We start from the raw sequence: 20970 nt of genomic DNA, 5'->3' as shown, positions 1-20970 counted from the left end.
AGCATGGATACAAGGACACCCACGGGGCAATTTGGTTCTACCTCCATTTTTAAATACAGTAAATCAAGCACAAACAGAACAAATTGTAGAATTCTGTTAGGAAGCCCGGGCGCTTTCCTACGTCACCTTCCACCAAAGCAATACAAAAGATCTTGAAACGAACCAGAGTGACTTGAGGAAGCAGCCACAGGAACTCCACAGAAGAAGAGGAAATAAACAGCCTGCATGACATTTCCTCATCTTATGGCTTTTGAAAACAGCAAGGAGCCATATCTCAGGGGTTCCTAGACAGAGAAGGGTATCAAACATGAGCTGAACAATCACAGAAGGAAAAGTAGCCCTGGGCACCTCCAGCCAACGCTTTCACTTTTAGTATGAAACAGTTCCCAGAGCTTCTGAGCCAGTTACACAGCCAGAGGAAGCTCCCAACACAAAGCACTATCAGGGCTGGAGATTTATCTACCAGGGGGCTGCCCAAAGTCACCAACAATAGAGTGATGCAAAGCAGCATTCTCAAAGGTTTCAAAAACTCAAAATACAAACTTCTAAAAAGCCAAGGTACTGGCAGCTGATACAGGGACACAGCTCAGACAAAAACCAGCTGCCCCAGCTCCAGGGGAGTTTCTAAGTTTCAGGATCACAGAAGCAAATGGCACCTGCACTGGCTGCACTACAGCCAGAAGCCCACTGTGGAGGAGCTAAGTTTGGACAATTATGCTTCCTACAGCTTTTGTCTCCTCCTCCTGCTCCCTTCCCTCCGCTCTCCCATTTTTGTAGACAGATGCAAAATAACATCAGGAATTAATGACCAGTTTTGCATGTTAAAATATGTCCATCCGTACTGTCACAGAATTAATTTCTAAGATGGATACTAAGATGGCTTGAAGCTGTTTTCTACTCCTTTAGTAAGTAGAGTGTACTAACATGATTCCTGGTCCAATCAAGTGAATAAAATGTTACAAACTCCTGCCAACTCAAGCAAACCACAGAAGTCCTAAATCAGCTTATTTTTAAGGTTAATCATCAAGTTGGGAAGCAAAGTTTCAAGATTTCTAATCCCATTCAAAAATATCAGTTGATGCAATGAAAAAGATGAATTTACAGAAAAGAACAAAGCAGCACATCAAGACAGTGTTACTCAACTCCTTTGAATTTTAACACTTGGAAACTGTGACACAATCAACACACCGTGCAAACTAAACAAACAATATTTAAACAAAAGCTCCTCAATCCATGGTTGTTCTCCATCTTAATTTTGTAGTCTCAGTGCATAAAATCAAAGTGCTGTAGAAAAATAGCACCTGGTTATAATTACAGCACCACAGAACAGGAGAACTGAACACACATAACGCTAGAAGTGATCATTTAACCCAACTCCTCCATATCACAATGCCACTGAGAATGCTTGAACTCCTATCTCAAGTATCCTCTCTGGAGAGGCAACTTACCGTGTCGTAAGTTTTCCTGCCAAAGAAAGTCTACCAAACAGAAAGGGAAGTGTTTCAGTGACCCATACCTTAGTTAGAGATATTGATAGCTTGCTCCCAGCCTGAATTTATCCTGTTTTCCAGTGCTCCTCTCGCTGTGTGTGACAGACTGCAGAAACCTCTCATACCAAACTTTCACTCCCACATCAGAGTTTACATCACGTGCTGCCCTTCTGGTCAAGCTTAACAACGTCAGGTCTCCATGTCTTTGGCTGCAGTTTCAACTCAAGTTCCTTTGCAGTCTCTGCCTGGACTGACAAAAGGGAGCTGCTGCTTCTCCCACCTCTCCCAAGTATGTTTTATTGCCTCATCCTTTGTACTAAGTCTGGATATTGTGCTACAAGTTACACAAGATCAGTAATGGATAGACAATTTGCCTCACTCAGCCTTAAAAACAATGTAACCCAAATTTAAAGGGCTTGAAATTAGTGGAGGATGGGAGTTTAGCTAACTTTTATTATATAACCTTTATAAACCAAAAAAACAAAACCACACAAACCATAGCTAGAGAGAGCTCTGTTCTGCCAGCATTTCAATTTCAGCATCAATCTCTGCTATTTAACCACACTAGGTCCTAACTAGGTCCTAACACCCAAAAGAGGTGTGGGCAAAACAGCTGCAGCTCAGCAGAACTCTCACAAATCCTCACTCAGAAAATCCCTGCTCTGTGAGGACAGATCAGCAAAACACTTCTTTCACAACTGTCCCGAAACAGCCAAACCACATGAGAAGAGCAGCTCCACCACTGCTGCTTCACATGAATGACCCAAAATATCAAATACAGGTAACTGTGGTACCTTGGTTTTTTATGTCTCTATCTCCCCACCAAGGATATTTCACTTCCCAGTATGAAGGACTGCCTTCAGCATTTAGCAGTGCATCCCACAGCTTAAGCTAAAATTAAATGAAATTTCATTAAACCAAGAGATACCTGTAACACTACATTTTTACTGCACTATTCTTCATTCACTGTCCCTTTATTTAAGTTACTTTTGTTCATTGTCCCGTTTTAAGCCCACCACTCTTTATCTACAGAATATTGCCCACGACAAGTGATCCACATGAAGAAGTTTTAAGCTTCATTCAGGACAGGAAAATAGCTTAAAATGGCCTTGCAGCATGCGCTTGGCTGTTCTAGATGTGAGCTTGGAATACTGTTTGACACTGTCCACTGCACCTTAGGCCAGCAACCACCAAAGGATCACCAGACCCTATTAATTTAACATAGCTACTACCCATTAGATTATAATAATCTAAAGACCTTCTGATATGAAGCAAAACCTCTGATTTTTATCTCCAAATAGCCATCAGGGCTAAGATACTGTACTGGCCTAGTCATGTCTAAATTCCCTTTTTCAAATGGGCATTACTAAATTCTCATTAGAACAGAAATCCCCTAATATCTATAGGCCCATAAACTCTCGCATTCTGGAGTTTCTGGACATTTCAGATAATGCCTGTTTGAAGTCTATTTTAGCAAGTAATTCTATGAGCTAGCCTTCCTGCTAGCTCAGGAATCCCCAAAGAAAAGCATCTCAACAATTGACATTATCAGTTCAGCACCAGCACCACAGCATACACACTAAAGTCAGCTGAATCATCTGATACACAAATTAATTGGTAAACAGAGTTCTGTCCTTTGCATGTTACTAGAAATGCCAACCCTTCACAGGGCATTAGCATCAATGTTCCATATTGCAGATGGAAAATGAGCTTCTCTTGGAAAGCCACTAAATTCAACTTTTTTTAATACTGATTCCAATCAGTGCAAACTGGCAGCTTGGAACCAAAAACTCCCAATGCCAAATATGAAGAATCACAAACTCAGCAGCCTTGCTGGCTCTGTGGCACACATCGCTCAGGCCCAGCCTCTGAGTTCAGTCTTGACAACACCCCCCACACCCCCAAAGGGCAGAACTATTTCTCCCTCAGCTGCCTGCTGCATGTGCCCTCCCCTGCAGGCAGGCAGCCACTGCCTTTGTGTAGCAGATTAATAAGAGCAAGGTAAACTCTGAATGACCATGTAGTGTTCAGCTGTGCTCAGCCTGAGGTCTGTTACTGAGTCCCACCTCAGGACTCCTGTGACCAATGCTCGCCCCATTCTCTCCAGCTCCATCAGCCAGCCTGACAGAGGCTGCTCCTCCTCCCTCATCTGACTCAAGCCTGAAACCATCACAGCAACAGTATCACCGTGCTGAGGGTGGTATCAACAGAGGGTTTTGGAGAAAAGTGGCTTCACAGCCATCTCAAAGGCAGCAGTGAAACAGAGTCAATAACCATCATTCTCTCACGAGTTCAGAGCAGTAACTGCAAGGCTTGAAATATTAAACATCCCTGTAAGGGTGAAATTGCTGGCCAAATGTCATAGGTACGCCTGAAGTTTAGCCCATCTCTAAATATTAGACCGGGAGTTACAACATATAACAAGTTATTGCCAAAAAAAGCTATTCTGCATATGCACCTTTTTCTGCATTATAAAAAAAGCACAGAAGTGTGAGTACCTTTTCTCTGTGACAGGAACACACTTCACTTGCATTGAAGTGCATCTCCCTCTCTTCCCTCTGTCTACACCATCCTTCCACCTGACTAGAAAAACCACTGCACCGAAAGCCCCTCTTCACAGAGCACTGCTTAATTCTCAAATGTTTAAGCCTTTCAGTTCCTTCTCTCCCTCTGAAAAGCCTTCCTTCACAGCTCACCTCTGGAAAGGGAAAAACCAACAAATGGAGCAGTGCTCCCAGCACCACCTAAACCTGCTCCAATTTGTGTCAGATTCTGCAGCTTCCCAGCTCCAAGCCACAAAGAGCCCATCCCGCAGTTCACAAAGCACCAATGAGGGACTGAGGAGCCTCTTCCCTCAACACATGAATGACTGCACAAAAACAACGCTTCAGAAAATTACATCACTTGTTGTTAGCCAACACCACCTCCAAGTTTCATGCAGGATATGCATTTACTACAGTGTACTGTCTAGGAGACAACAGAATTGACCAAAAACGTACAGGGGCAAACTATGACAGAACAACCCCCTAAGGACTGCTCTGTTTCCACAGGGCCAAGGGAATATGCACAAAACCAAAACAGCTCCTGCAGAAAACTGAGGTTCAGAAGTGCCCACTGAGACTGAAAATGTCATGGAGCTGTTTGGGATGCAAAATGTGGAAACAAGTGTTCATCACTTAGCGTTACAGAAGATTTGTTTAACAGATAAGAACAAGAAGCAGAAGTAGCCTCTTCACAACTGTCTGAAGGGGGGGGTACCTGTTGCTCCATTAGAACTGAGATGGGAATTTCCTCTCTTCCCACTTCATGAAGTTGCCTCTCATATTTCACAGAGTTTTTGCAGTGGGTATGTGTGAACACTGCACTGATTATCCCTCTGACAGCCATAGCTGAGAACACAGCACACTATTTATTACACAGCCATCTAAACGTGTGCCTGAACACTTATTACAGACCCAAACCAGAAAAGTAAAAAAAGTTGGATGCAACACAAACACTGTGTGAGGACCACGTGCCATTTCTATAGGATGTTTCTTTCACTGTGCTGAGAAATAAAATGCTCACATGAGGTTGGAAAATGCTTGTCTACTAATTCCTGCTGGCCATAAAGGACAGGAACAGCCATAACACAGGAACTCTCAGTGCACTACAAAGATGAGGATGACAGCCTCTGACTGCTGAGGAACAGCCTGATGAGAAACAGTTGGGACCTTGAGTAAGCCAGGCTTGTCAGAAAGGATGCTCCTTTCAAACCCAGCCTTGAGGTGGGATTACACAGCTCTCCATAAAATTATAGACTGCCACTTGGAAGGCACAAAGCTAAATGTAAGCATGATAAAATGTCTCCCAAAGAAGCCCTCGACCAGCAAATAAATTAGAGGATAAAAACAGGTATCAGTCCTGCATCTGAACAATGTGGTCCTGAGCTTAATAGCAGGTGAAAAGCAAATGACAGTCTAAGGATGACAATGCAGAAATGCTTTTAAAAAAAATAAATAAATACTGCAGAGCACAAGATGATGTTGCAGCAACCACCTTGGGACAAATGAAGCTGTCACAAAAACAGAGAAATTTACAGAGCCACTTCTGTTCTGCTCCTCTGCCAGTAACAGCAAAACGTTGAAGAGAACCTCTGAGAGACCACAGCATTTAATGCCCTGCAGTATCTGTGTGAGGCAGTGCAAGCACTGCCAACACGAGCTGCACACCTGACATCAGTGCTGACCTTGCAGAACACACTTAGAGCACGCTGGAGAAAACCTGAGCTCTACAACAGCAAGAGGAAAGGGTCACAGGAGCACCTAAGGAGACACAAAGCAAACCTGAAAAGACCTCTCAAGCATAAGCATGGCCACAATATAGAGTTCCTGTTTACAGAAGGGAACTACTATATTAACCTTGCTCATCTACAAAGACAGTAAGCAGAAGGTAAAAACACACACTGCCACACAGATGTGGGTATGGAGATGGGCTTTGAACACTTTAGTTCACTACCAGGTACAGTAAAAAAGGCAGTAGTCATCTCAACTTTTCAAATCCTGAACAGAAATTCAGGATTTAGTGGCAGGTACTCACAGTTCTCCCTTTCCTACCCACTATCAATATCCACACGAGCAGGACAGAAACGATGTGAACAGAAGTTCTACAGGAAACTCGACATTTTGAAATAAGATCAATAGACCCACATGCAGCAGTACTGGACAAGAAGGAAATGGTTTCTGATTTCCCAGTAGAAGAAAAATAAAAAAGCTCCTAACCAAGTAAAGCTTTATTGTCTGGACATAGAAAACTCTAAATACCACCTCTCTGAAAATTCATGGGAAAGAAAGGGAAAAAAAAGAGATTTTAATCATCTAAATGCTTTCAGAATATGTAATTAAAGCTTTCTCAAGTTACAAGATGAAAACTGGACTGGCATGATTTTCAAGTTCAAGAAGCATTTAGGTACATTTTACCTTTATCAAAGCTCATTCAGAAGTTGGGTTTCATTAAAATTACAAAGACGCAATGAAAAAAAGCCCCAAGCCCAAGTTATTCATTCAAGCATATGAAAAACAGGACTATGGTAACTGAAGACAATCTGCAGAAACAAAGCCTCTTACAACAGCCCATTTTCTGATTCTTGATATTCATACAGTTCCATCAATCAAAATAAAAATCTAGGTCATCAGTATTTCCAGCCAGGATGCAGGGAAAAAACAGCACATCTTAGGAAACAAAGATTTTCTGCAAAGGATGCAGCAGATCTGGTAAAGCTTCTGACAGGCACTCCTGGAAAAACTTTAAATCCTTTCCTAGTCCACCCCAAATACCAGCTCATTCCAACTTCAACACCTCTGCATATACCCTGAAATCAAAGAAAGAAGGACAAAGCAGTATTTTTATACCCAAAAGGAATCCTGGACTGACAGAAATTTTTCATATATACACTACTCTAAATTCCATCTTTTTTATACACTTTTTTATTCTTATTCTATCTTTTATATCAATTTTTCTAAAATGGACTGTAACCCACCCACCCACCAATATTTCAAAAACAACACATCTGCCACATAGGACTGGCTCAGACTCAGTAAAGATACTCTCACAATTAAGATTTCAGCCAGAGCATCACAAATACAGTTTTACCATCCAAATCTGCCCTGTGAGAGATATTGTGAAATAAATTGGTATTTTCTTGTGTTTAAATACAAGAAAAGGATCTCAGCATAGAATCCACTGACACCCACAGACAAGATGAAGAATTTCAGATGTTATCTGAGACAAAGATGCTGCCTCAAACTCCTGTTTCTGGGAGACCAGTTATACTTCAAAAGATGAGTAACATATCAAAAGATAGGGAAGGGATTACCAAGGGTTGTGGGCTCCAGTCCTTTGAAAAGGAAGGAGAGCAGGGACGGAGTGCCAGCCATGGCTCAGAGCATCTGCCTGGGAGAAAAGAGGGGCTCAGTCACCCCATAGGACACTGGATGAGACACATCCTTCCCCAGGACCACCCCACCACCCTTTTGAGGAGGGGACTACAAAGGCCAAGGGGTGGAAGCAAAACCAGACTCCCCTAGAGCAGACTTAGGGACCTGTACACAGTTACAGAGGGGTATCAGAAGTTCTTCTACAGGTGAGGGGGTATTCCAACCAAGAAAGCTCCCAGGACAGTTTTGGGTTCTTCATGTATTTTAAAGGGACACTGAGATGTTGCCCCTGGACACCTGGAATAACTGTTTTCATCTGCCACTGGGAAACACCTCAGGTCGTGCTAAGCAACACAACCAGCATTCTTGGCTTTTTGATCCACTTGTTCCTCTGACTTCTCCTGGTGTTTCAGTAGACAGCCACAGCCAGCAACCTACTGGGAAGCCCAAACTGGTCTGGTTTCACCACCAAAGTCCATCCTGGGCAAGGTCTCGCTTGCCACTTTGCTGGAAAAGTGATTCTAGTGGAAAGCTCATGGCCCAAGGACAGCAAGGGAACAACCAGAGCCTCGCAGCAGTTTCACTCCTGCTCCTTGACTCACTCTCTCAGTCACTACCCTGACCGCTGCACGAAACAGAAGTACAGAAATATAACTTGCATCCAAATTCAGTTCTGTGGAAGCATTCTCTTGCAGCTTGCAGTTCCCACGGGGAGACAGAAGCCAAGCATTAAAAAAGTCAAAGCCAGCACGCAGGCATGGCAGCAGGAGAAGGAGTAAGAGGCAGGTACACTGACTTGGCAGTGCAGTAAAAGAAAAGAGTCTCAACAGGCCTGGAAGAGAAGCAAAATGCGGCCAAAAGGCAGAAATATATCTGAAAAAATTTTCAGTGCTCACAGAATGTTTAACCTCATTTCTGGCAACTGGGAGGCTGTGTTATGAACCATATGCACTACAGAGTGAGAGTCTGTATCAATACTATCTCTATATCAATACTGACATATTTGTATTAAGATTTGCCAACTACATTTCTCAAAGAAACCATAGGAAGAGCTTCTTGCCCTTGACCTATCACTCTAGTAAGATCAAGTACACCTGGCCTATGCACAAGCAAGAGCCCAAGAGTGTTTCAATGACTTACATGACACCTTGCAGGACTTTTTGGGGATCGAGGTCAAACAATCTATCAACATAGTGGCGGCTACTGGCTGTGACCTCCTGCAGAGAGAGAACAAACAATTGCAATAGTTTATATCAATTCATACAATGGCTTATGCAGCAGCAAGTCTACAAAACCGCCCAGGCAAGAGGCAGGGAACCCACAAAAATGTGCAGTGTGTTACTGCTGGGCAACGTCACACAAAGATAACCCTGTGTTCAAGCATCATCTAGAGAAGATGAGGTGTATAACGTAGATAACAACATGGTAAGTGTCAAAGCAAGTTAACAGAGAGCTATTTATGAACTGCAGTTATCAGCCTGCCTTGAATCGCAATTTTGTTACATTTAATTACTATACAGAATAAAAATGAATTCTTGGAAGAAAAAGTTTCAAAGAGCAGTTTATGTTGCTCAAGAACCATACCCACAAACAACCTCTCCAGAAGAAGGAAGCTCCTAACAAGACATTTTTCTGTAACTTAGTCACAACATACCTACATTTCAGAGCCTGTGCCACACACCTCCAATGAGACAGCAGCACAGTATTCCCCACAGCATTCCCATGGAGCTGTATAAGACAAAGCAAATTCTCTTCTCGGCAACAGGACCATGCTTGTAAGCTACACACTTATGCACCACTGATTTGTTATTCCTTTTGAGAAGATCCAAAGTCGGAGATGGCAAGCATTCCAAAATACAAGGCTGGGAAAGAGAAAGGGAATTTTCCCTCCAGGTTCTCACGAACACGTGCCAGGGTGTGTTTCCATTATCTCACCTTATTTTTTTTTTTTTTTTCCTTTTCACCAGCTCTTTTCATTAAGCTTATGTTCATTAAGCTAACTTTATGACTTCTCCTTGAGAGCTCTAAGGGAATTGAAAACTCTCCCTTGCTTTAACAAGTATCTGCTCCGGGCTGAGTCTACTCCTGCTTTCCCACCCCGATGTCAAGAGGCACCAGCAGCTTCTTGCCTGTGGTCTCACATCACAGAGAAGAATCATCTAGAGGCAGCAAGGCTCCTTTGTCTCCAGGAACACTATTAAATTATGCCACGTAAATCCTACAGATACACTTCCACCGTGTAACCAAAGACAGTATTTTTGAGAACTGCAACAGACTTTTACCTATCTGACCTATGTATTTACACGTAGAACTCTTCTAGACTTCAAAGATCCCGCAGCTTTCTGTTTCTAAAATATCCTGGCTTCCATCCCATCAGCTACAGGGTCCGCAATATGTAAAAGGACATTCACATGCAGGAAGTCTCCCAAAAAAAGAATTTATCGACATGATCGGTTTCACGGATCTCTTAAGCAACGTGAATTTTTCAGGGAACAGAAAGAGAAGCGCCAACCCTCAGCTCTTGCCGCAGCACCCGGGCTGCACCTTCTACATCGCTACTCCCAGCACCCGTGCGATGCAGCAGGATCGCCGTGCGCCCTAGGCCGTCCCCGGGGAAGGGAAGGTGGCTGTCAGAGGCTCCCGCAGCACGGCGGCTCCTCCCTGCCGCAGGAGCCGGGACGCCGCGAGGAGAGAGCCCCGGTTCCGGCACCGGCACAGCCCCCGCTCCGGGGCGGGCTGCGAGCGCACCTGGCAGCCCCTGCCCTGCTCCGCAGCCCCCGAGGAAGGGCAGCGCCGGGGCCCTCCGCGTGCCGAGCAGCCGCTGCCCGGGGCCGGCGAGCCCGAGCCGTGTCAGCAGCGAACGACACGTCCAGAGCGCCGGTGCCTCCGCAGCCACGGAACGGGCTCCTCATAGAGCGAAAACCCGCGCCGGGAGAAGTTGCGGCGCGGGGAGCACAGGGAAGGAGCGCGGCCCCGCCGCCCGCACCGCCCCCGGCGCAGCCCCACGGCCGCTCCCGGCGCCGCCGGACAGCGGGGCCCGGCGGGGGCCAAGGTCAGGCAGGGCCCGGCCCGCGGCACTCACCGAGAGGACGCTCATGCGGAGCGGCGCCTCCAGCACACACGCCATCTTGGCGGAGCGCTCCGGCACCGGCGGCGCCTCAGGCCGGCGGGCGCGGGCTCATGGCGGGCGCGCGGCGGGCGGGGGCCGGGGGTAGCGGGGCGGGCCCAGCGAACCGGCCGGCGCCGAACCCCCGCTGCCGCCCCACCGCGCCTGCGCCGCCGCACGCCACCCGCGTGCGGGACGGCGCCCGCTGTGCGCACGCGCGGGGCAGGGCGCGGCCTTCGCGGGCCGTGGAGGGTGGCGGCCCGAGGCGAACGCGAGGCCGAGCCGAGCGGAGACCGAGTGGAGCCGAGCCCGAGCCGAGTTGAGCCGGAGACCGAGTGGAAGCGAGCCCGAGCCCAGCCGAGCCCGACTCGAGCCCAGCCCGAGCAGATGCGAACCTAAGCCGAAACGAGCCCGAGCCGAACCGAACACGAGCCCAAGCGCCCCGAGCCGGGCACGAGCCAGAGCCTGCCGAGTCTTTGTCCGAGCCCGAACCGAAACGAGCCCGAGCGGGGCCGAGAGGAGCCGAGCCCGAGCCCGCCCCTTCCCCTCAGCCCCACTGCACACAAACGATTTGGCTACCTTGATTTTGTCATTGCTTTGGTTGCCAGCATTAATTTGTTTGGTATTGAATTTTTCACAGAAAACACCCCAAAGAACCCAGGACTTCGCTAAGATACGCGACAGGTTCTATAAGATCTGCTATTTTTTTTATTAGCTCCACTATTACAGAGCCTGAGGTACTGACTGTACCCACCTTGAAGTCAGAACTAAATAGGAGGAGGATGGTAAAACCACAAAAAAATAGCAGAAACGTCACACCTCCGGTTCACACATCTCAACCTTTTTTCCTGGGAAGAGCACAGAGGTTTGGCAGCTGCTAGAGACTGCACAGGATAACAGGAGCACAATAAGCATACCTTAGGATGCAGTCACAAGGTGACTTTGATAGCTTTATTTTAAAAATCCTCCATTATGGAACAAAGCTATACCTCTTTGCTGTTTCTCTCTGAGCAGACTGATGACATGCTGTGAAAATACCTGTGTGCTGGCCTGGGATGGAACAGGTGAACACTTTTCTCAAGCACCAGTAAAAGCAAAAACAATTTTAGACTGAGTACACACACTGAAAAAAACTGCAGTACAAGGGTTGTACAGAGAAACGTTTTCCAGAGGTTTCTCATCAAAATTTCAAAAGTTTTCAAAGAGACTCTAAATCTTTTTAAAGAGGACTGGAGACTCTGGGCCTTAAAAGCCAATTTAAATTTGTCAGCGTTCCCTAGAGTTTTCCACACTTTTTGAACTATCTGGCCTTTATTGGAGAAGCTAAGCTCAGAGGTTCTATTGAATCCTCCTTGCAGCAGAGAATCCTGCTGACAGGGAAAATCCATTATGGATGAGAGCAAGGCAGGGGAGGACACTGCAAACTGCAACGAGGGTGTGAACAACTGCAAGAAAGGGCATGGCAATTCTAGAGGTCAGACATGATTCACATGCAAAATACATTTATGTTCACTGTATTTACCAGCTGCATTCTGCTCAATGGACGCTGAAATACTTTATTAAAAAAAAAAATCGTTAAAAGGTTCAAAAATCAATATTGTATCTTGTCCAAGTCTCCTGCCTTCTAGAAACACATTTGTCAGAAGGGGGGGAGGCATGGGACAACACACGACAGAACAGTTTGTTTTAAAAACATAAGGACTCAGACTGAAAAGTCTATTACATACAAGACACATCTTCTATTCCAGCGCAGAGACCCTGAGAGCTCAATGCCATCCACGCTCAGGTTCATTGGCAGGCTTTTCAAAGTCCATAACACAATTTATACTTAAAATACTTTATTTCCATTATAGTGTTCAGATCATGAGGCATGATTGAGATTTTACCACTGCAGACCCAGGACCCTTAAAGAGACTCATCTGCTCCAATAACTCTCCCATCAACAGTTCTCAGCTGCTTTACATACCCTGAGTGTCACACCCGGATTACTCCCAGTTTCTCCACACACCTCAGCTCTTTCGGCAGCTGTTCTGACACATGAGCTGTTAATTGAACTGTTGAGAGCACTAATTACGCCCTTTTCTAGTCCTTGAATACTTAATATGTTTACTTTTTGTAGTGAACTGCTTGACAGGAGAGGAAGCAAGATGAACCCCAGACCATGGAAGTGATTCAAAGACAGAATTCCCAACCCTTGATACACAACTCACACTCACTGATGCATTTCACTCACTGCTCCCTGTCCAGTCCCCTGTTCCTGTCAGGATGCTTTCTCCTCCACACTGCCAGTGCCTTGGAGGAGGAAAAGCACAGGAGCTACTTCTGCTCTCAGGGCAGCACGGCCATGAGGAATTCCATCTAAGAATTCCATCTGTCAGGAAGGCTAATGACTCTAATGACATATGCTTGAAAACATTGTCATTTTCATGAATTCACTCAGTTTTATCCCCGTGGCATCTTAGGCCAAAGGAGTGCCATTTACTAATAAATTCAGGGCAAAATAATAAAAGAAAATTTCCTAGAGGGTCTCTATTCTGGCTGCTCCTGCTCTCCCTCAGCTGAAGATGACAAAGGTGCTTTGGAAGATTCCAAATCCAGTTTTAAGAGTTCAGCAGGTTACAGCTACTGAAGTGACAAGTGAGAAGTGAGGCTAATGATAATGGGAGGTGTTACTGTCTCAGGCAACTTATAAACACCCACTGCCTTGTATGAACACACAACACAGCCCTAATTAGTCAGAGTTGAGACAGTGATGATGTCTGCATTTAGGAAGCTGTCCTTCCTAACTACATCCATTTTAAGACATTGTTCTCAAGTTTTAAGAAACAGAACACAAATGAGTTTTTAAAAACAGATGTACTCTTCCACGGTCCCCATAAAACCATCATCCTCCAAATCAAGAGACTTGGTTTGCTATCAAAACTGTAATTAAAAGCCAATCCTGGACAATACACATTGTTTTGTTTATGACCATGAAGTTTTTCTGTGGCACTATCACCAGAAACAAAAATCTTCATTCTTCTATTGCTGTTTTGTTGTCATGGTAATCCTATTTTCAAATTTCATTCATAAAGTTATTGCATATGCTACTTTGTATTAACAGTTCAGTATAAAACAAGACAAAAGCAATAAAATAAAATCATTCAGTCTTGTAAATCAGACATCTTCTCACATGGACTCAGGCTAAGAGTTTAAGAATTCTTGTTAAACAAGCATGGTGAATCTTGTTCAGCTGAAGATACGGGGTATACACCACACACCAAGAACTGAAGCAAAATCAAGGATATATGAGCTTTACATCCTTTGACAAAGTACTTTGTTGGAAAAGTCTCAGCTTCTTTCTTTGATACCTGTTCTGGATAAATCACCTTCCCTGTGAGAAGTACATCCAGCCTCTGAGCTTAGGAAAGTAACATGACTAAGATCACATAACATTAAAAGCATGAGTAGTCCACTACAGTTCTCACCACCTTCCCACAAAAAGGCTGAGAGAGAACTTAGTTACACACTTCGTGAAGCATTAATCTGTTTTATCTTCATCATCTGCAGCATAGATAGCTTGGTTCCTTCTCTTGATTTTTTTCACACCACTGTTCCCATTTTCATCACCACCAATTCGCTTTAACGATCTCTCTGTGGAGCTCTTTTCCTCCACCTGCTTGCTCCCACCAGACTTCTCCAGTTCCTCGGTGTTGGAGTCCATGGCATCGTCAGACGACACTGCCATGGAGTCTGGCATGATCCGGATGTCGGAGAAGCTGGTAGAGAACTCAGGAGGGTGATCAGGGGAGGGATCTACAGAACATGTACTCAAGTCTTCATCGCCACCTTCGTCATCCAGCATTATTTCATCTGGATTAAAGGATGAGAGGCCAGAATTATCTGTGTTGTATTCACTGGGTTCCTCTGCTGACCCAGTACTGTCCATCTCCTCCTCCTCCTCCTCTTCACATTCACCTCGTCCTGAGCCCTCTTCTTTAGCCTGCTGGATCCTGTCATTGATGTCAGTGAGGCCAAACTGGGTGCAGAACTCAGTGGTCTGTGGATTGATGGTGTGAATTGGCTCCATGTTTTTTTGGGGCTTGCTGGGATCATAACAAGCAGCTGTCAATGTGAAGTTGCAAGGAATTTTGAGGTCATTGTTCAGCTCTTCTAACACTTCTTTAATGGCTTCTTCTGTCACACTGTAATCCCACCTAAACAAGTGCATAAAGTTTAAACAAGTGCAGCAAGTCAAAAGGTACTGCCTGTTCCCACTGCAGAGTGCAACCTTCAAATATGGACTATAAATTCATCCTACAACAGACACTTTATTCCTCAAATGCTTTTTTAGGAAGGGTTTTATCTTCTTTTGGTCAGTACTGAGACACCCTTCTCCCCACCAAAGATTTGTGTACTATGTCAACCCACACCCATAACCTAGCCTGATTTTCAGCCTCATGCTGTAGTTTCTGTCCTGCAAATGCTGGTATCTAAGTCTGCAAAACAAAACTAACTGCCCAGGTAGAGCAGTAAAGAAGTTGTATGCTTCAGAGTATATCTTTTGTCAACATCCCCTTTTCTTTCCAAGGAATTTAGCAAGTCCTACAGGCATTACAGACTGCAGAACAGAAACACAACTCCAACATAACTTTACTTCCAGTCCAGAAAAGCAAATAAAGCACACTTTCATCTGTATTTTGCAGACAACTTACTTGGCATGGAGGCCATTCTGTTCAGGCATATTCCAGGAGCTCTGGGTCACATTAACAAGACTGTTGGTGGCCTTGAGGACTGCAATCCACTCCGCATCATACTCCAGTGAGTCGCCTGCATTGGGATCATGCTCCACATCTATTATCTACTTACAAACACACAGAAAACAGATGAAGTGAGATATTTCTCTTGGCACCAGAATCTGATTAAAGTTTCAAGTGTTACTTACACTGTACAGAGTTTTAATGAAGTTTAAACTACACTGAGATAGTGGTCTCAACCAAACAAGTCCTCTCAAGCCAGTCCCCCATATGGGGCTAACAAAGGACAATCAGCAACAGTAAAAAAAGCATTTCTGAGTCTTAGCTAACAGCAATTAAAAAGCAAAACACACTCCCCTTGCTACTGCCAGCAACTGGACAGTGATGCAACTTAGAAATAGAATTTGCCTGCTCCTAAATTCATGCTGGCTTCTGTTGGAGGTTAGGATTTTTTCCTTTTTTTTTCTTTTCTCTTAGGGAATTTTTCTCCCATTTGTTGACTAAGAGACTGAAATGACAGATAGTTAAGAGAGACAAAAGATGTGGCCAGGATGGAGTAGGGGGTGCAGTTCGCTACATCTCTTAGCTGGGGGGTTTTCTCTTGGGAAAGGCAGAGATACCGTGAGCTTTTGGCTGGGAGTGAGGGGCTGGGCTTGGGCCTCGCTTGCTCTCGGGATCAGAGGTGAGACAGTCGGTTGTGGTCGTGGTGCCAGGGTGCTGCTGAGGGGAGAATTCGCTGCCACTGGGGAGTTCTGTCCTTCACTGCTTCTCCTTACCATGGGTGAGTCTTTGTTCATGAGTGACCACTGAGCTGGGACCTTTTCAACACCCGATCTCACTGGGAAGAACCCTCACCATCTACTCAGGTGCCTCAGGGGAAAACCCGGGACCCCAAACCCCTCCCCCTCTCCGAGGGAGCGTCTCTCAGCTGCTTGTGGGAGCCTGGCTGCCACTGCACAACCCCACTGCTTTCTGCTGCTGCTTCGGGCTTTTTTTTTCCCCTACACTTTAACCTGACACCCTGTGGCTCCTGGCATGGCCCCGGAGTTTTTACTCCACTTTGTTTGCCATCCCAGGTGTGCCCATCTCTGCCGTTCCAGCCACCGCTCCAAGGTTCCTGCTGCGGCCCGTTTCGCCATCCGGAGGGGCACCGGGTCGGGCTGCCCCGGGGGTTGGTAAAGAAGCCCCTTTTCCATCTCTCCCGCTGGCCGAGCCGCCATTACCCTGTGAGGGGAGAGGCGGCCGAGCTCGCGGCACAGCGCCCCCTGCAGGCGGGGAAGCACCGCACCCGCCCCGCCGGGCCGGGAGCCCCCAGCGCCCCTGGCGGCCGCGAGCGGAACTGCAGCGAGGGGAAAGGGCCTGCGGCCGGGAGCGGCGGCCCTGGGCTCTGCTGCTGGGCATTGGGGCTGCTGGGGCTGGTGGTTTGGCTTCTTTTATATATACATATATATTCATAAAGAACTGTTACTCCTTTTCCCATATCTTTGCCTGAAAGCCCCTTAATTTCAAAGTTACAATAATTCAGAGGGAAGGGGATCATATTTTCCTTTCCAAGGGAGGTTTCCACCTTCCTTGGCAGACACCTGTCTTTCAAACCGAGACACTTCTAAGTGGATACACCCCGAGAATTGACAGGAACAGTCAATCTGCTGTATGAACACCCACTCTTAGCACAGCAATGAATTAACAGGAAATGTTTTTAAACTCTTTCATGATAAATTGAAATTCAGATCACTTGGTCTTCAGTGACATTAACCAAATCAAACCATCTGGATTAGCCAAAGCCGTAGTCAGGCTCTAACCTTAAATACTCCACAAACTAATTAAACCCTCCATGCTGCTGGAGGTAGTACTAATCCTGATCAGTTTTGCTACAGGATTTTAAGTGTGGACTAGCACTCATGTCCCTTTGCATAGATAAAGCCCATCCTCATAATCTCTACCATCTTCAAAGAAAGTTACTAGGGCAAATGGATCCAAAGGACAGACAATGAACCGCTTTCCCTTTGGGATGATAAATAAAAGCTACTCTAAGACTAGTAAAACACTTGAGTGCATTTGTAGAACGCTATCAGCAGCTCACTCTCACAACAAACTATTTTAGACTCGTCCATTGAAGTCAGGTACTTGTTCTAAGGTGGATGGAAATGGTAGGATTAAGGAAACACAGCACCTACACAACACCATCTGCTTAGCTCAGGACAAAATCCTATAAAGACCATTCCACAAACCCAGCGTTCCTAGTTTCTTTAAAATTCCTCCACTTATCAGCACTATTCTTCATCTTCTATCTAAGAACAGCACTAGCAGTTCAGACAAACGAAACACTTAAAGTGAAAACCCTCTACACATGTTCATCACCTGCAGGAAGTCTCTGTGTGGCAGGCATTTATCCAGAGCCAGAAACTTGGTTGCTTTTGGTAACTCGTCTTTGGAGTTTGTCTAGGAAGCAAATGGTGTTAACACAGTCATTAGCACTTCTGTGGAATTTGACCATTCTAAACGAGCTTATAGACAGGTTTAAAGGTGTGATTTCTACAGAAAAATACTTCCTGAAATAGAAAATTAGCAGGGACAAAGAGAAGGACAGACTTCACTGGGAGTCTAACAGGAAGCAGGAGGCAGATGGTAGCAAGATAAAGCAAGAGCTACATTTCAGCACTAACCAGGGCATCTGAGCACATCCAGCCTTGGCACAAAAAGAAAAACTGTAGCTTAATTGGAAACAAGACTTGTGGAGCCTACAAGGTCTGGAGTTACATTTTTACAGCTAAATAATTTGCATATAGAAACAGCACTGGCACCTCCCTCAGGAATAATTATTTCAACTACAGGATGGTTTTTGGCTTAACCCCAGGCTACCAGATCTGCAAAGGTATACTACAGGGATCCTCCCACTCCCAGGTAACCACCCTCTTCAGACACTCCTTTATCACCTTTTCTGAAGTTATCTCCTTTTTATCACCTATTTTGAAGTTATCTCCTTTTTATCACCTATTCTGAAGTTATCTCCTTTTTATCACCTATTCTGAAGTTATCTCCTTTACCAACAGAGTAGGAGGAGAGTGCTTTTCTATACAGTTAAATTAACAAATTTCAAGAATAACTAGCTATTGCATGCTGTTCCTGAAGAAGATTAGGGAGTTACACCCCTCATTTATAACATCTCTTTAACTTACATAAAATAGTAGTCCTAACACCACTTAACTTTCATGGCTTAAGCTGAGTTTTAAGAACAAAAACCACTAAATTGCTTTTCTGGACACGATTACCTGCACTAGAATTCTAAAGTGTGCCTGGGACACATACATTCTTCATTTTCTATCCCCCTTTACCTCGTGTTGCATGAAAGCTGCAAATTTAACGTGGAGATGTGCTGAGAACCAGTAGGTGGGTTTCAGGTGTTGCAGAAGCTCTGAAGCAGCAGGGCTTCCCAAGGTGTTGCTCTCCACTTCTTGACGGAAGAAGGATTTCATTTTGAGGAGCTGTTTCTTGTTGCCATAGTGATAGATGCTCCTTGGCCAGTCATGTGACATAAATATATCGATGGGACGCTTCAGCTGTCAGGCCAAAAAGCACAGGCCATAAATACAACATATTGACAAAGGAGTTTCGAAATTACTTGGGGCAGCCAGCTGTGTTTTATATTGCCTTATAAAAGAGTTCATATCATCACCATAAGCCAGGAACTCAGAGGAAATCATAGCTAGAGAGCAAGTCCTCTGCCCACAAAGGCATCTTCTTCCTCTCATGAAATTTTTAAAAGCTTTGTTTAAAAGGGATAATGGCTAAGCACAATATTCCTCCTCAAAGGACACATCCCTGAGATGTCTGATCAATGTGTCAAAGCATGTTTTGGTTCAACATCCAGCATACTTGATCAGAGTAGCTTTAACTTCCTACTTCTAAATTAATGAAAATTACCCTTATTTTAAAAAAATAGGCTTCTCACTGACCTGTTTGAGTTTGAAGACTTCGATATTCCTCACATGGTAAGCGCTTCTGATGGTCTGCTGGTTGTATGGTGGGCACTCAAAGTGGCCTGAAATGTTGAAAACAAGAATAGTTGCCTGAATCACTAGTTCCCTCCAACACAGCGGCTTTTTGGGGTCACACAAGGCTGTGATTTTTTGTGATTGTTCAGAGTGCTGCCACCCCCCATGAAAGTACAGCTTAACAGGTTCAGCAGCAGCCTAAACATCCCTGTCACTGCCCACAGGCACCACAGGCTCCGTAAGCACCAACATGTACCCTGACAAAAGGGATGAGTTTCCAATTTTGCCTTGGGACAAAAAACACAAATGCCAAGCATAGCTCCTACATACTCTACAGAATTAACAGAAATATTGCTTTTTTAGTTCTTGCCAAAAGAGTCTCATCTCATATCCCTCGTGCAATATTCAGACATACAGAGTGTCCTCTTGATGACAGCAAATTTAATTAGCATTGACAGGTATTAGACAGAATCAAGTGTTCTAGGAAACTGGTTCAGTACTTTGCAGCTTGAAAGCCACCTGCAAAGCTTCCCTGAAGCCATTTGCTAGTAAAGATAGCACAGCACAGTAACCACAAGGACCACTCTTTCAAGTGCTGAGATCAGAAAGAATAAACTATCTTCTACTCACTGACATGGGGACATGTGACAAGATTTTTGCCATCCTTCCCAGGAAGAACTCTTGAATACACACCCACATAACCAGGAGGAACCAGATGTACTGATCCTAAACCTCAGGGCAGGATAATACACTTATATAATGTCACAGTTATAAACAGTTTCACCCAAGGAACACCTAACAGTGTTACACTGCACGCTGAAAGATCACTGCCACGGAAAAATCAACACTGTTCCAAGAACGCTCCAAAGGCACCTTGGAATGCTGTGGTCACCGGGCAGCTACTGACTCATCTACCAGCTCAAGAAAAATCCGTGGATTTAACCAAGGGTGGTTTCCAGGCTAAGAGACGGTACGGGGCTGAGCACAGCCAGATCCTCCCCCCATGGCCCTGCTCTGCCGGTCCCGCTGCCCCGGTACCTTTCCGGTAGTCGTGAGACTTGAAGATGCCCGAGATGCCGCCGATCCTGACGCCGCGGAACCGCACCACGCCCGCGTAACCTGCGGGACACGGGAAGGCGGTCACGGAGAGGCCGGGCAGGGCAGGGGCTGTGGGGGGAATCGCCGGGGGGCCGGGACTGGAGCAGAGGGACCTTACCTAGGTAGTAGATGTTGGGTGCGACCCACCCGCCGTAGGGCAGCTCCTGCAGGTGGTTGGAAGCCTCGTGGTTGCCGCCGATGAACACGGTGAGCACCGGGGCTTTCTTCTCGCCCGAGTAGTACCTGCGGAGACACGGCAGCTGCTGGACCCGGCCGAGCCCGGGCGGGTCGGGGGCCGGGGCTGGGGCCGGGCCGGCCGCACTCACCGGTAGAAGGTCTGCATGTGCCGGTACTTGGCCGGCACAGCCATGCAGCGCAGGTCCGCCTCGTTGCGCACGGCCTGGAAGTCCCCGCAGCAGAGCAGCAGGTCGGGCCGCACGTTGTGGCGCCGCTGCAGCAGCTCCAGCGTCTCGTACATCTTGTCCAGGGCGCCGTGGCAGCACCCGGCCACCGCCACCTTCATCGCCACCACCGCACCGAGCGGGCGCCGCGCGCGCCTTCCGCGTCACCTCCCCGCGCGCGCCTTGCGTCACCTCCCCGCGCGCCATTGCGTCACGGCCGCGGCTGCGCCGT

The 20970-nt window shown here is 46.0% G+C and overlaps 2 protein-coding genes across 6 annotated transcripts in view; both read right to left on the bottom strand.

Annotated features, from left to right (window-relative positions):
* The window catches only part of ARMC8 (armadillo repeat containing 8), a 65058-nt gene extending 52728 nt beyond the window's left edge, over window positions 1-12330 (bottom strand). For 2 of the 5 annotated variants that reach the window (XM_069024996.1, XM_069025000.1), the window contains exons 1-2: window positions 10485-10632; window positions 8543-8619 (exon numbers count right to left, since the gene is read on the bottom strand). In XM_069024996.1, the coding sequence (XP_068881097.1) occupies window positions 8543-8619; window positions 10485-10529 (122 nt within the window). In that variant the 5' untranslated portion in view covers window positions 10530-10632. Of the gene's footprint in view, window positions 1-7341; window positions 7384-8542; window positions 8620-10484; window positions 10633-12235 lie in introns of those variants that run through there. The other 3 variants (XM_069024997.1, XM_069024998.1, XM_069025001.1) reach the window with 3 other exon arrangements.
* DBR1 (debranching RNA lariats 1) lies at window positions 12330-20904 on the bottom strand. The gene is made up of 8 exons (XM_069025002.1): window positions 20664-20904; window positions 20456-20580; window positions 20278-20358; window positions 19201-19286; window positions 18580-18804; window positions 17606-17686; window positions 15203-15348; window positions 12330-14704 (listed from the first exon to the last, which is right to left on the bottom strand). The coding sequence occupies exons 1-8, from the start codon at window positions 20858-20860 to the stop codon at window positions 14029-14031; spliced, it is 1617 nt and encodes a 538-aa protein (XP_068881103.1). The 5' UTR covers window positions 20861-20904; the 3' UTR covers window positions 12330-14028.
* Window positions 20905-20970: the final 66 nt, after the last annotated feature.

This window comes from Aphelocoma coerulescens, chromosome 9, assembly GCF_041296385.1.
Source record: "Aphelocoma coerulescens isolate FSJ_1873_10779 chromosome 9, UR_Acoe_1.0, whole genome shotgun sequence".
NCBI lineage: Eukaryota > Metazoa > Chordata > Aves > Passeriformes > Corvidae > Aphelocoma > Aphelocoma coerulescens.
This window is presented reverse-complemented; position numbering and strand designations above follow the sequence as displayed.

Excerpts from the sequence above, each read along its gene's own strand:
- DBR1 (XM_069025002.1), bottom strand. The coding sequence starts at position 20,860 with ATGAAGGTGGCGGTGGCCGGGTGCTGCCACGGCGCCCTGGACAAGATG. Across the intron at positions 19,287-20,277 it reads GTCTCACGACTACCGGAAAG|GCCACTTTGAGTGCCCACCA; the intron begins GTACCGGGGCAG and ends TCAACATTTCAG. Across the intron at positions 17,687-18,579 it reads CAGCTTTCATGCAACACGAG|ACAAACTCCAAAGACGAGTT; the intron begins GTAAAGGGGGAT and ends TTTGCTTCCTAG.